The sequence below is a fragment of the Gossypium raimondii genome, chromosome 3 (assembly GCF_025698545.1).
Source record: "Gossypium raimondii isolate GPD5lz chromosome 3, ASM2569854v1, whole genome shotgun sequence".
Lineage (NCBI taxonomy): Eukaryota > Viridiplantae > Streptophyta > Magnoliopsida > Malvales > Malvaceae > Gossypium > Gossypium raimondii.
Genome location: NC_068567.1, coordinates 56,280,855 through 56,295,483, shown reverse-complemented (window position 1 = coordinate 56,295,483; position 14,629 = coordinate 56,280,855). Strand labels below are relative to the sequence as shown.

The 14,629-nt window shown below is 33.4% G+C and overlaps 1 protein-coding gene and 1 long non-coding RNA gene across 2 annotated transcripts; both read right to left on the bottom strand.

The window, feature by feature from the left end:
* Positions 1-905: 905 nt before the first annotated feature.
* LOC128039855 (uncharacterized) lies at positions 906-6,005 on the bottom strand. The gene is made up of 4 exons (XR_008194565.1): positions 5,650-6,005; positions 5,206-5,567; positions 4,980-5,102; positions 906-1,142 (listed from the first exon to the last, which is right to left on the bottom strand). It is a non-coding gene; the product is annotated as an uncharacterized LOC128039855 (long non-coding RNA).
* A 1,922-nt stretch (positions 6,006-7,927) lies between these two features.
* LOC105794847 (protein E6) lies at positions 7,928-8,674 on the bottom strand. Its single transcript, XM_012624207.2, has one exon. It carries the CDS (start codon positions 8,672-8,674, stop codon positions 7,928-7,930), a length of 747 nt encoding a protein of 248 aa, XP_012479661.1.
* Between the last annotated feature and the right edge of the window lie 5,955 nt (positions 8,675-14,629).

The window sequence follows — 14,629 nt, the reverse complement described above, 5'->3', positions numbered from 1 at the left end:
ATATCCTCAATCTCTTTTAGATAAAATTTTTTTCCTAATATAATCTTATTTGATCTCATGGTGACTATTACATCTTTCTTCATGAAAAGCCAATTACTATCAAATGGTAATCAAGTCATTTATAACAATGACAAATGAATCATAACCACATTTACTTTCTATCTATAATGTAATACTGATGAGAGGATCATTTACCCATTAGTTGGACTATGAATTCCACTATTGTGAATGATGCTACACACTATGGAAGCCATATACCTAATGCATTAACTTTCATTTTCTTATCTATTTGAACTCATATTTTACTTACATTAATGTATATGAGTCACATATATAGTCCATCATCTACTCAGTCACACTATGAATGTCACAAGTGAATAAATTCATAAATAGATTTAATATATATTCTACTTGGGTCTTGTCCGATGCTCAAGATAAAACATCTCCCTAATTGTACTTGAGAGATAACATATTAGTCTTTCAATTTGTTTGCTCATTTTTAGTTAAACTAATGACGTATTTAGGTTCATCTACTAATACAAGTTATTTTTCCGTATTACAATCCGATCATGTAATACCGCTTAATATTAGTTAAACATTAGATAACCAGTGAGTCAATATTTGCTTCCATTTTGCTTTATGTGCAAAAACATCAAGGACAATATACATAAGGTATTAATGTAATTAATAAATATTTTATTAAATTAAATTGTTCGAAAAATACAAGTATACTTTAACGAAAATACTACATTACTAGCATTAGATCTCAACACTATAACTTCCCATAACACCCTAACCTTTAAATAAAAAGATAAATACACTTCAACGTGTTCAAATCCATGCACCTTGCACTGTCAACAATGTCGGTTCCAACCGAAATAAGATTTAGTCAACATCCCATTTAATATTGTTTAATAATACATGTATACCTTTGTGCTTTTTTTACTTGTTTTATGTTAATACTTAAAAAACCAACAACAACAAAAAAAAATTTAATGGAATGGAACAATTTTTTTTTCTTTGTCTGCCGCCGCTGGTAGAAGTCTTTGTTTTTCTTGTTCGTGTGGAACTTTTGTTCTTTGATTTCTGTGTTTCCCAGTTGTCTTTTCTACCGCATCAGGAAGTGGATCCATAGTAGTGACCTGAAAAAGATGGAGAATGAATTAGCCCACTTGTCAATCAATGAGGAAGAAGAGGATGCTATTCTCATACCAACAGATCCAAATCGGGAAAAAGAGGGTGAGTTTTTTCAACTTGTGGGATGTTTTCTCACAGCTAGTATGATTCATTTTTCTGCTATGAAAAGTACAATGGCAAACTTGTGGCATCCGGTTCGGGGTGTTCGAATTTGAGATCTGGGGGAAAGAAGGTTTTTGTTTCAATTTTTTCATGCTATGGATATGGACAGGGTGTTAAAGGGTTCACCTTAGACCTTTAACAACCATCTGCTGATTCTTTACAAATTGAAAGTTGGAGAGGATCCGTTACAAGTCCCTTTAGTTTTCACACCTTTCTGGGTTCAGATCCATGAGGTGCCAATTGGCCTATATTTCGAAAATTTAGATATGCAGATGGGGAATTTTTTGGGGAATTTTTTGGAATATGACGTTTCAAACTTGGGGAAAGAAAATAGGAACTTTATGAGAATTAGGGTCCAAATTGATGTAAGGCGTCCTTTGAAAAGGAGGAAACAGATTTTATATGGGGAGAGACGTTCATACGTCACTTTTAAGTATGAAAGATTGTCACTCTTTTGTTTTTTCTGTGGAATATTGGGCCATAGGGATTCGTTCTGCGAAACAAAAATGAATATTGGAGTAGAAATCGCAGATTTGGGATGGGATCTTTCTATCAGAGCACAATCCCAAAGGTCACTATCAATGAAGAGTATCTGGTTACGGGAGGAAACAGATGATGATAGTGGAGGTCTTGGTGAAGAAAATACAGAGGTCCAAATGGAGAAACAGAAGATAGGGGGAAAATTAAGATTTGGGAAGATTGTTGATCCAATCCTTGGTCTTAATCTGGAAGGAGGTATATGCTGCGTAGGCCAAGGAAAAGGAAATGCCACAAGTATTATGATGGAACATGACTTGGAGGAAGTTGCTATCATAGGAGAGGAAGGAAAAAAGAGATCTAGAAGGGAAATTGAAGATTGTGCAGGAAGAAAAGAGAATGACAGTTTGATGGTAAGAAGCAGGAAAGTGGTGGAAATCAATCATTTAACATCGACGGCTGCCAAATGGCAAGCCGACCGGACACAATGAAAATACTAAGCTGGAATGTCCGTGGATTCCCCAATCCACGGACAGTTCGAAGACTTCAGCATTCGCTGAAGAATTATAATCCCCAAATTGTCTTCTTCATGGAGACCAAGCTTTGTAGAAATCGGATGGAAAGAATTCGTCGTAGATGTGGTTTTGCGAATGGTATAGAGGTGGATTCAGAGGGTACTAGAGGAGGGTTGTGTTTGGCGTGGCAAAATGATACTAATATTACGCTCCAGAATTTCTCTAAAAGACATATTGACGTGATGGTGGCTGATGATGAAAGAGATACTTCATGGCGACTTACTGGGTTTTATGGGTCACCATATGCGCACAATAGAGAAGATTCATGGGCAGTGCTGAAAAGTCTCCGAAAAAATGAAGAAATCCCCTGGTTTGTGTGTGGAAATTTTAATGAGATTATGTACGGCTTTGAAAAAAAAAGGAGGTTTGTTGAGAGATGAAAAAAGAATGGAGATGTTCCGTGAAACTTTAGAATTTTGCCAGTTGACTGACGTGGGATATTCTGGTTGATGGTTTACATGGGAAAGAGGTAATTTACCGGAAACATGCATACAAGAACGACCGGACAAGGGTGTAGCAAACGAAAATTAGATTTCTATGTTCCCTATGGTGAAGGTTCAACATCTGGTTCACTCTTTCTCTGATCACTGTCCTTTATTAATTAACACAGCTAAAGAAGATAAACGAAGACCGAAAAGCCATTTCAAATTTGAAGCCTGGTGGATATTGGAAGACTCTTTTCTGGATGAAGCCAAACATATATGGGAAACAGCTTCTGGGAGTTTTTTACAGAAATTGGAAAGCTTAAGAGCAGGAATGGAAGACTGGGCGAGACGAGTAAGGAAAAGGAAGCAGGGGAAAAAAGATCTTTTATCAACAAAGCTATTAAAACTGATGGAAGAAGAAAGGGACGATAGTAATATGGCTGAGCTGATTGATACAAAGATTCATTTAAATTTTGAAATTGAAAAAGATGAAAGATACTGGGAACAAAGGGCAAGACAAAACTGGCTAAGACTAGGTGACAGGAATACAGCCTTCTTTCACAGTCAAGCATCGCAAAGGAAGAGGAAAAATACGATACACAAATTACAAAGCGATTGCGGAGTGGTAACAGACGACCTTCAAGAAATGGAAAGCATAGCACGGTCCTACTTTCAGCACTTATTTAATACAGCCAATCAGGCGAATTTTGATAATTTACTTACGGGAATTGATCGATGTGTTGCTGAAGAAGATAACCTAAAGCTTACAGAACCATATACAAAAGAAGATGTTAGAGAGGCATTATTTAAAATTTATCCCACGAAGGCTCCCGGTGAAGATGGCTTCCCGGCTCTATTTTATCAAAAATGTTGGCACTTCATTGGAGAGGAGGTTATGGCATTTTGTTTACTTCATTTAAATGGCGGAATGGAGGTTAGTTCAATCAATTTAACGCATATTGTTCTTATTTCAAAAATAATGACCCTGTTAATATGACGCATTTTAGGCCGATCAGTTTATGTAATGTTATTTATAAAATCATGGCTAAGGCTATTGCAAATAGATTTAGAGGGATTATCGATAAATGCATTGACAGTGCCCAAAGTGCTTTTGTACCGGGAAGATTAATTTCAGACAATGTATTGCTGGCCTATGAATTATTACATACACTGAAACAAAAAAGAACAGGGAAGAAGGGTTTTATGGCAGTTAAACTTGACATGAGTAAAGCCTACGATAGGGTTGAATGGGATTTTATTCGGGAAATAATACTGAGGATGGGTTTTGCCACAAAATGGATTGATTCTCTTATGAATTGTATGTCGACCGTCTCTTATCAAGTTGTGGTCAACGGTAGTATAGGTGAAACTTTCAATCCAAAAAGGGGACTGAGACAAGGGGATCCACTGAGTCCATTTCTGTTTCTAATTTGTGGAGAGGGATTATCTAGTCTGATGAGAATAGCTTTAAATAATGGGGCAATTAAAGGAGTCAAGGCAAGCAGAAGTGGCCCACATGTGACACACTTATTATTTGCAGATGACTGCATTTTATTCGGGGAAGCGTCAAGAAAAGGAGCTACAGCAATTAAGGAGATCCTGAAGGAGTATAAGCGATGTTCGGGTCAATGTGTGAATTTTGCTAAATCTACCGTTTTCTTTAGTAAAAACACTTCAGATGAAGAAAGAAGTTCAGTTGTACATTTGCTGGGTGTTCGAATTTCAGATGAGCCGGAACGTTATTTGGGTTTGCCGAATATGGTTGGACGAAAAAAGAAACAATCTTTTGGGGTCTTGAAAGATAGATTGAAGAAGCGTATTGAGAATTGGAGTAACCGGTTTTTGTCACAAGGGGGAAAAGAGGTTTTCATAAAAGCTGTTCTTCAAGCCATACCGACATATTCAATGACATGTTTTTTATTACCAAAATCAATATGCGAAGATCTAGAAAGTATTGTTGCAAAATATTGGTGGCAGAAAGGTCGTGGAAAAGGGGGTATACATTGGTGCTCGTGGAAAAACCTTTGTCTTTTAAAGGAAAACGGAGGAATGGGTTTCCGAAAGCTTAGTCAGTTTAATATCGCCTTATTAGCCAAGCAGGGATGGCGTTTAATAAATTATCCAGATTCCCTTTTAGCAAGAGTGCTTAAAGCTAAATATTATCCACGGACGAGTTATCTAAATGCACAGTTGGGAAACTTACCATCTCTTACCTAGAGGAGCATTTGGGCAGCGAAAGGAACCCTTCTCAAAGGGCTAAGATGGAGAGTGGGGGCAGGAACCGCAATATCCATTTGGAATGATCGATGGATACCAGGGATTGAACCTGAGATATGGCAGAACATAGAAACAAATGAAGGGTTAAACTTAGTATCAGACCTAATTGATAGCACAACCAAGACGTGGAAAGTAGAAACAATTACAACTACCTTCCAAAGGGATGTCACCTAGAGAATTCTGCAGATTCCTCTAGCAAGAATAGACTGTGAAGACATGCAGGTGTGGAAAGGTGAACAATCAGGTGAGTTCTCAGTTCGGAGCGCATACAAACTATTACAAGAAGCTAGTCTGAAGCCTAATAATTATTTAGTACAGACCGAAACTAAAGAATTTTACAAGAACCTATGGAATTTACAACTACCACAAAAGATTTTAATCCTTATATGGAGGATTTCCTGGAACTATATCCCATCCCTGGCTAATCTGAAATATAAAAGAGTAACTGCAAACTCCAGATGCCCTCGTTGCGAATCTGAGGAGGAAGATAGCCATCATGTGTTTCGAAAATGTCCTGTAAGCATGGAAGTATGGATTAGACTCAATATGACGTGGGTAACAGAATATACAAGTCAGAATGTCTGGAGTTGGCTCACCTGGGTCTTTGATAAAGGAACAAAGGAGCAGACTCGATTGTTTTGTTGTGCTCTATGGGTTTTATGGGGCTCGCGGAATCATATTATACATGAGAAGAAAGCCATATCAGGATTAGATCTTTCACAGAAAATACAGAGTTGTCTAATGGAACTTGAAGGAAGTAGGGGAAGTAGGATTTCTCACGCGTCTACTGAAGCTGCAGGACGAGGCAGAGATACATCAAGGGAGATAATACAGTTTGATGCAGCCTTTGATATCAGGAAATTTAGATCGGCGTCAGGAATGGTTGTTCGGGATCAAGATGGTGCGATTAGAGCCTCAAAGTCAACTTTGCACTTCAACATTTCATCTCCGCTTGTTGTCAAGCATATGCATGTTTGGAGGCAACCAAGTTAGGTATCGCATGGGGATAGAATCACCACGATTATGAGGGATTCAAAAAGCTTATTCACAAATGTCAATCAACAACAAGGGACAAATCTGTTATCGGGGTGATTATTCATGATATTCAGAGTAATAGATCTCGTTTTCAGGAAATTGCTTTCAGATTTATTCAAAGAACAGAAAATGGCCAAGCTCATATTCTCGCAAAAGATGCACTTACAAAAGGGGAAGAGGTATACCTGATAGTTCCAGAAGAAAGACGAGCACAAAATCCAGATTGAAGAGAGACGAGGAAGAAAAAATGAAATGGTAAAAGAAAGCAAAGAAGGAGATTTCTTGGAAGTTGTTGCTATCTTTTTGAAACAGACCTGATGTTCTTTTGAAATGAAAAGTCTAGAAGAGTAATGGATACAGGCTGTTTGAAGTGACTGGGGAAATGACGGTTGGTTTTATGCTTTTTTATTTTATTTGTTATTTAATTAGGTTTTTAAAGTCCGAACATTTTAGTCGGTTGGTTTATGGGTTGTTTTAATTTGCGACTATGCCTTTGTTTTTAGACCAGCCCAGCAATGTTATGGGCTGTTTTCTTGTGTTTTCTTTTATATATTATAATACCCCAGTCAATTATTCAAAAAAAAATTATCCCTACTTTGTGGGGTTGGTTAAAATATTCACAGGTATTCCTACTTCTCATAAATTTCAAATTTAGTTTTTATATTTTCAGTTTTAGAAATTTAATTTCTATTTTTTTAGATTTCAAAATTTAAGTCTACTTATTATCACCGTTAATTGTTTTTGTTAAATTTATTAATTGAATTTTTAAAATAAGAAAAAAATTCACTTAATAATCGTGTAACTAAAAAATAATGTTCTAATGAACTTGAATTTAACAAAATAATAATAACATATTTTAATCAATCTAGTTCCTACACTTTGAAATCAAGCTAGCTTTCAATAGGAATTGGAGAGTAGATCATGTCCTTTTACATCCTATTAAAATGAGGTGCGACTTTGTCTATTGAGCATTAGTTTGCATTTTGTCTCATCTACTAAAAAAATGAGCAAATTAATCCTATATATTAGATCAAAGAGCTTTATGTTAAAAATTTCATCTATTTGTACTGTTAAAAATTAACGTGATTGATAGAATAATCAGATAGTGACATATGGTATGCCACGTGTACCTTATGTTGATATACAAAAACCAGTTTTTAACAACAAAAAATGGATGAAATTTTTAATAAAAGGACCAATTTGCTCTTTGACCTAACGTACATGGACTAATTTGTTCATTTGTTAAATAAAGGGGACAAAATGCAATCCAACTTCTAGTACAGGGGACTCTATAGTACTTTTACCACATTAGTTTATATGTTTTAAGTAGGTGCACAAATTTTTCTTTTTCTTCTTATAAATTATAATATATGTTAACCATAATTTTTTCTCCAAACATTTAAATTAAATTTGAATATTGAAATGATCACTTGATAAGATTTTACTTAAATACCACCCCACCTAAATAGAATTATTCTTCAATGGTAGCCTGGAACTGGAATGGAACAGAAGAAATTTACCACATAATAAATTTTGGGGTCATTTGGATTCTGAAATTTTAGCAACACCAATGATTCTTTGATTTGAATCAGACCAAATAATAGTAAGCTCTTGCAAGAATAATTAAAATTAAGTCCAAAATGTGAAACTGTATAGTCTTGGATCCATTTTGATTTGTAAAGCATGAAATATTGTGCAAACACAAGTGAAGGCTATAAAATAATAAAACACAGGAAAGACTTCATAAACTTCAATCTTCCCCATCTTTAAATATATGAACCACTATATATCTCAAACTCCTTTTTCCTTTTACATTCTTGAATCATGATAATCAAATATCTAGGGCACATACTCTTCTTGCCTCTCCATGTACTGATCTTCCTTGTTCTGAAACTCTTCCATGGAGTTGAACTCATTGGAGTTCTCTGTATTCCCATAGTAACCTTCATTTTTAGTACCCTTGCTTGATGAAAACTCATATCCATTAGGGTAGTAATTCTCATTCTTCATATTGTGATAATACTTACCACCTTCTACAAATCTGGTGTCACTCATTCCTTGTCTCTCTGTCTCATACCCATTGTTGTTGTAGTTGTCATTGTAGCCATTGGTGTTGTAGTTCCCGCTGTAGCCATTGTTGTTGTAGCTGCTGAGAGTGTAGCCATTGTTGTTGTTGTTGTTGTTGTTGTAATAGTAGTTGTTTTTCTCGTAGCCGCTCTCGTATTTTTCATCCGCAAGTTCCTCGGCGAAAAGATCGTTTTCAAAAGCGGTGGGAGTGTTGCTAGTGGTGACACCCTCTTTTGCAGGGGGAAACATGCCAGAGCCATGACCATAGAGGCCATAATAAGGATCTTGGATACCAATGTTAGCCGGTGCCGTTGCAGGTGCCACTGTCGGTGCTAGTGCCGGCGCCGATGCTGGTGCTGGTGCTGGTGCTGGCGTTGGTGTAGGTACCACTAGAGGAGAAATTTTGGCCCCAAGGTGGAAGATCTTGCTAAAGAACTTGCTCTCCCTAGCTTGAATCTGGACAGAAGAAGAAAACAGCAGAAAGAAGAATAAAACAATGTGGTTTGCAAAGGAAGCCATAGTAAGAAAATTAGAGGAAATACAAGTGTAAGTTGATGGTGGGAAGCTACCATTAGTGACCAAGTTTGTTTTATAGAGATGGTTGGCGTGGTGATGGGCGGGAAATTATGCGCCGATTGAGGAAAGAAAAAGAAGTGGGGGAAGAAAATAATGATGACAAGTAGGGCATGGGGCATGTGAATGTCCAGCAATTGAGACACCTAAAATCTTTGATTTTCATCGGTCAATAAAGAGATCATGCTTCGTATAACTTTCTTTTATTTAGGCTCCTTTTCCTTTTACTTTCATCAAAGGGTAGTGGGAAAGGAAGATTTGGAATGTTTCAGTTAAATTAGTTAAACATATTTATGCTACATTTTTAAATATTTGAAGAATCAGTTGATTGAATTTTAGCTCGATTGACATTGGCATTCTTGTCAGTACAAGAGAACATGAGTTCGAGTGCGTTGAAGCATATTATCTTCCTATTTTAAGGGTTGGGGAAGGATTATGAGTAATTCTAGATATTGTATAAAAAATATATATATTTAAAGAATGAAATTTCAATATTTATATTAGAAATTTAGCATGATTGCATGTGGCAAAGGTTAAGAGGTTGATAGGAATGAGATGAGATGATTAGTTAGTTAGGAAGACATGGTAGTGATTACTCCTTTGTTTTAAGTAATGTTGAAGGAAGACTTTAGATGTTTAATGGTCGGAAGCTTGAAATTCAAGGAGCTGCCTTTTTTGGGGGAGCTCCGCTTTTTGACCCTTTAAAACTCCGCTCCATCAGGAAACACATAATTCAGCAGCTACCAATTTTTTCATTTTATCAAACATAGTCATCAATGACGTTTGAATCGGACTAAACCAGTTACTTGAATCGAGAACCAATCTAGAGAGTGACATTAAGCCAACTAAATTGAGAATCACTATAAATTGGTTGAACCAATAATTAAACCGATTAAACTTCGATTTCTTAATCCGACCAATCAAACCGATTAAAAAATTGTTAGAACCCTGTCAAAGCTAATTTAAATATTTAATTTTGTTGTTATAATTTATAAAATAATTGTTTATGTTGTTGATTATAATTTGTATTTATTTACAGAGATGATGTCACATTTGGTACTTATACTTTTATAAAATGCTTAATGTGGTACCTAAACTATAGAGCCGTTCATGGGTTGAGTTGAAGCTCGGTTCTAAAAAAGTTTTCATGCACAACCCTGTGTTCGGATTGGCCCATCCAAAAAGCACATTTTACTATTAAAAAATTAAAAAATATTTTAATTGATATTTCATAATTAAATTTAAATTCTAAAATATTTTTTATTGTTTAAATTGAATTCGGGTTGGCTCGAGATCTACTGAACTATCAATATATGTTTTATCATGGTACTTGTACTTTTTATAAAATATCCAATGTGGTACTTGAACTAACAATATGTGTTTTATTATGGTATATAGTGTTAACAACGTTACTAAATTGTAAAATCAACCGAAAATTCAACGCATAGATATATTTTTTTCTAAATTAGATAACACATTTCAAATTTTTAATTTATATTTTTGGGACTGAACTTTGAACAGTTGAAGGTTGATAGGAGGAGCATATATGTGCAGATCAGAGGTATTTGGGTTGTTATTATGGGATATGGGTATGGGGTTTTCATTATTGGGTCACACTTGTGGGTCATTTATGTATTAGGGTGTAATTCGGGTTTCATATTTTTGGTTTCTAAATTTAACATCAGTTTCTAATTTTGGAATTTTGTTTATATAACATAATTTAATCTTAAAAGAAGGTTGTTGATGTCAACTTTTGCTTAAAAATATCATTTCCAACTCATCATGCTAACATTTTTTCATTACCTTTTAATTGAAATATTTAACAATATTAATTATATTATAAAAAATTAAATCACGTTAAATTAAATTAAAGAATTTCAATTTCAATTTCAAAATAGTCATAATTTTACCTAAACTTAAAAGCAGATTGTCCAGTTAAATGCCTTAAAAGGTACAATGATAGATTTAACCTTAATCTTTACATATTTGATCAATTTGACCATTGTTCTTTTTAACTAAATTTGATCCTTAACTTTTAAAAACAGTCAAATTTGACCAAGAATATTTTAAAAGAATCAAGTTGTTTTTGTTAACAAAATACTAACTACAACGTTCAATTTTAAGCATGATAGCTCTCATGATAATTCACGATATTTATGCTATTTTTTTAAATTTTATGAACTTTTAAATTATTTGTTGGAGCAACATATAAAACAAATAGTGTCATATTAGCATAAAGTATACATAGATTGTACACAAGTTGTCACATTAATATTGTTAAAAATTAATGTTTTAATCAGTATTCTCATAAAAAAAAGGTGATTTGCCTTTTTTTTGAAAGATCCAAATTTAACTCAAAAAATAAAGATAAATTAACAAAAAAATATTAATATTAAACTTATTAACCAATAAAAAAGTAGGGTCAAACAAATTAAACTAAATGTAACACCCCTAACCCGAATCCGTCGTCGAAACAGGGTTACGGAGCATTACCAGAGTTTACAAATCAAACAGATAGAAAATGCAAACATTTCATATCATATAGCATTCATGTCAAAAACCAATCAAAATCATACATATTGTCCCTTATACGAGCCCTCGAGGTACAAATTACGCATTAGAAACAAATCGGGACTAAATCGGAAACTCAGAAATTTTTTTAAAAACATTTAAAACTTTCAACACTGCAGGGGTCACACGGTCGTGTGGCACTTGCCTAAGCATCAAACAACAACACTTGTTAGCATACTTGAACATATTTCATATAAATTCAACATCGATAACCTTATTATCTCAACATGTCACACTTGAGTTTATTACTCGTCTCAACTTACGTAATTTCCATGTGTCAACATATCAAAGATATTCATATATGTACATGTCATGATACATATCATTCTCTTATTGTTTCTTCATATACATATATCATCCATCTCAAAATATCAATATATCATGTGCCATCATTTCCATGTATTTCATGTATATACCTGTATTAGTTCGTATCGAACTCATATCGTCTCATAACAGAACATTGCCCGTTGAACCATTTAGAATATCGTTGGATACATGGGTAGTACACACGAGGTGTACTGAACTGTAATCCATCAATTCATGTACATGTATGCTCATACGAGCTGTAAACGGTAAGCTCTTCTAAGCTGTAAACAGTAAGCTCTTCCGAGCAGAATAACGGGAAGCTCATGCGAGCTGAATAACGGGAAGCTCATGTGAGCTGAGTATTGGTAACCCTAATGACATGTCATTTGTATCCTACGAATTCTTAAGGTTCAAATGGGACTTGGTAATCGTCGTACGTCTTTGGATTTATGTTGTTTCATAACACAATAAATTGCAAACTAAAATATATATATATTGATTTAATCACAATATAATCACATATTAACATTCAATGTAATCAAAATTATACAGAATACAGTTCATACGAACTTACCTGGCTAAATTGCAGAAATACCAAGATTTAGGGGCATTTTGGTAATTTTATATTTTCCTCAATTTTCCACCCAATCTTTATCTAAATTAATAATTTCATTCAATTTATTAATTTAAACTATAAAAAATTCATTTCATGCAATTTGGTCATTTTGATAATATTACAAAATTACCCCTAAATTTTTACTTTTGTCCAATTTAGTCCTCAAACCCCAAACATGCAAATTAACCATTTTAATACAAACCCAAAACATTAAATCTTTGTATTTTTACTATTTTAACAATTTAGTCCCTAATCAAAAAATTCATCAAAAATCACTTAATAAAATACTTTTAAATAACAATTAATCTCAAATTCATCATTTAACATAAAAAACCACAAGATTCATCAATGGCAACATTCAAAATCTTTAACAGTTTCAAAATCGAAGGTACAGGCTAGCTGGATCTAGTTGCAACGATCTTAAAAACATAAAAATTACAAGAAATAAGATCAATTATACTCACATGTAAAGGAAAAAAGCCAGAATCGAAACCCCCTCCATAGCTATGGTGTCCAGTGGAGTGAAGAAGAAGAAAATGAAATTAAAGTGTTTTTGTAATGGCCCAAATTCAATGTTATCGGAATAGTAGTTTCGTAACCACAAATCCGATTTAAAGAGAAATTTATTTTAATATTTTTGCATGAATATTGATATGATAGGAAAATCGTATGAAAATATAGATAGAAGAATTTTACCGATTTAGTGGTTAGTTAGAAAAAGAAATTATTGAAGAAATTGGGTAAAAACAAGGTATCGAGACCTCGATCTCGTAAAATCGAGTCAAAAATATTTTTATAAATATTTATGAAGTGTTAGTAATATGGTATTAAAATTTCGTTAGAAAATTTTAATGTTTGGGTAGTCAATTAAGTGAAAAGGACTAAATTGAAAAAGGTGTAAAAGTTACTAGAAGGATTAAATAGCTCAATTGTTAAATGAGTAGGGACATAAATTGAAAATAAGCCCAAAATAAGATATTTTGGGTGGCATACGCTGAGAAAAATCAGGAGAATTGAAGAATTAAGAGTAAAATTGGAATATTGCAAAATTTACTTTAAAAGTTAGGACTAAAGTGGAATATCTAGAATTCTCTTTATTTTTCTGCATTCTCATCAGTCAAAAAACATCCTAAGGGTTTCTTCAAGCTGTTTTTTCATAACTTTTGCACCGAGTGAGTTAATCCTTGCCTTTTTCTTGTATTTTTTGTGTTTCTAAGACTTTTACAACTAGGTCCTATTACTAAATTCATTAGTTTTTGATTTTATGACTGAATTTGAAAGTTTCTATGAATATGAGCTGGAATTTTATGATGAAACATGTTGAAATTGAAGCTTTAATTTGTTTATGAGATGATTTTATTAGGTAATTTCAATAGAAATTGATTTGTAGGACTTAATTGTGAAAATATTTGGAATTAAAGTCTAGTGCTAAAATTCTGATTTCCAAAGGTTATAAAGTAGTTTAAAGTGATAGAATAAAATGTTGGTTGAGAAAAATCAGCTCAATTGAGAGGTTAATTGAGCAGGGATGGAATTATCATTTATTGAAAGCTTAGGGAAAGAATGATAATTAACATTATGCACTAAAACAGTTTTGGACAGAAGTAGTAGTATAACTTTGAAAAATCACCAAAAATTTTAGAGATCGAATTAGAGAATGAATAAAATATGAAATTAAATCTTATTGAGTCTAGTTTCTTATAAAAGAAACGGTATAAGCAATGGAATTGTAAATCATGAGATATAATAGATTTTGTGAGACAAGGTCAGAATGAATTCGGGTTCCCCTGTTCTGACTTTGGAAAATCATTAAAATTGTAAAAAATTATTATGAGTTATAATTTATATGGTTATAATTCTTAATGAGTCTATTTTTAGAATAAACAAATGGAAACATCATCCGAATTCTGTACAATGAGATAATTAATTTTTAGTGAAGAGAGGTTGGAACTGTCGAGCAGTGAAACAGGGGAACTTTAAAGAATAAACTGTACTTATTGGCTAAACCAAAAATTTTAAAAATTTTATGGTAAGAAGATATATGAGTCTAGTTTTGGGGAAAATTAGTGTATCTTAATTTGGAGTTCCGTAGCTCAAGATATAAATAATTTAGTTACTGTGACTCAGCGAGACAACTTTGAATGCACTATAAATAATAATGGAATTATAGAGAATGTTACATATGAACATGAAAAGTATTAGATTAATGATTAAATTTATTTATTTAGATCTGGAAAATTAAAATACGAAGCAAGATCGAGGAAAAGAAAAAGTTCGCGATTAGTAGATTTTTGGTTACGAACAAGTGTCGAGGTAAGTTCGTGTAACTTGAATTATATTCTTAAATGCTTGAAATATATTTTTCTTGATGTGAATATGATTTAGATGTTTATTGTATGATAATTGAT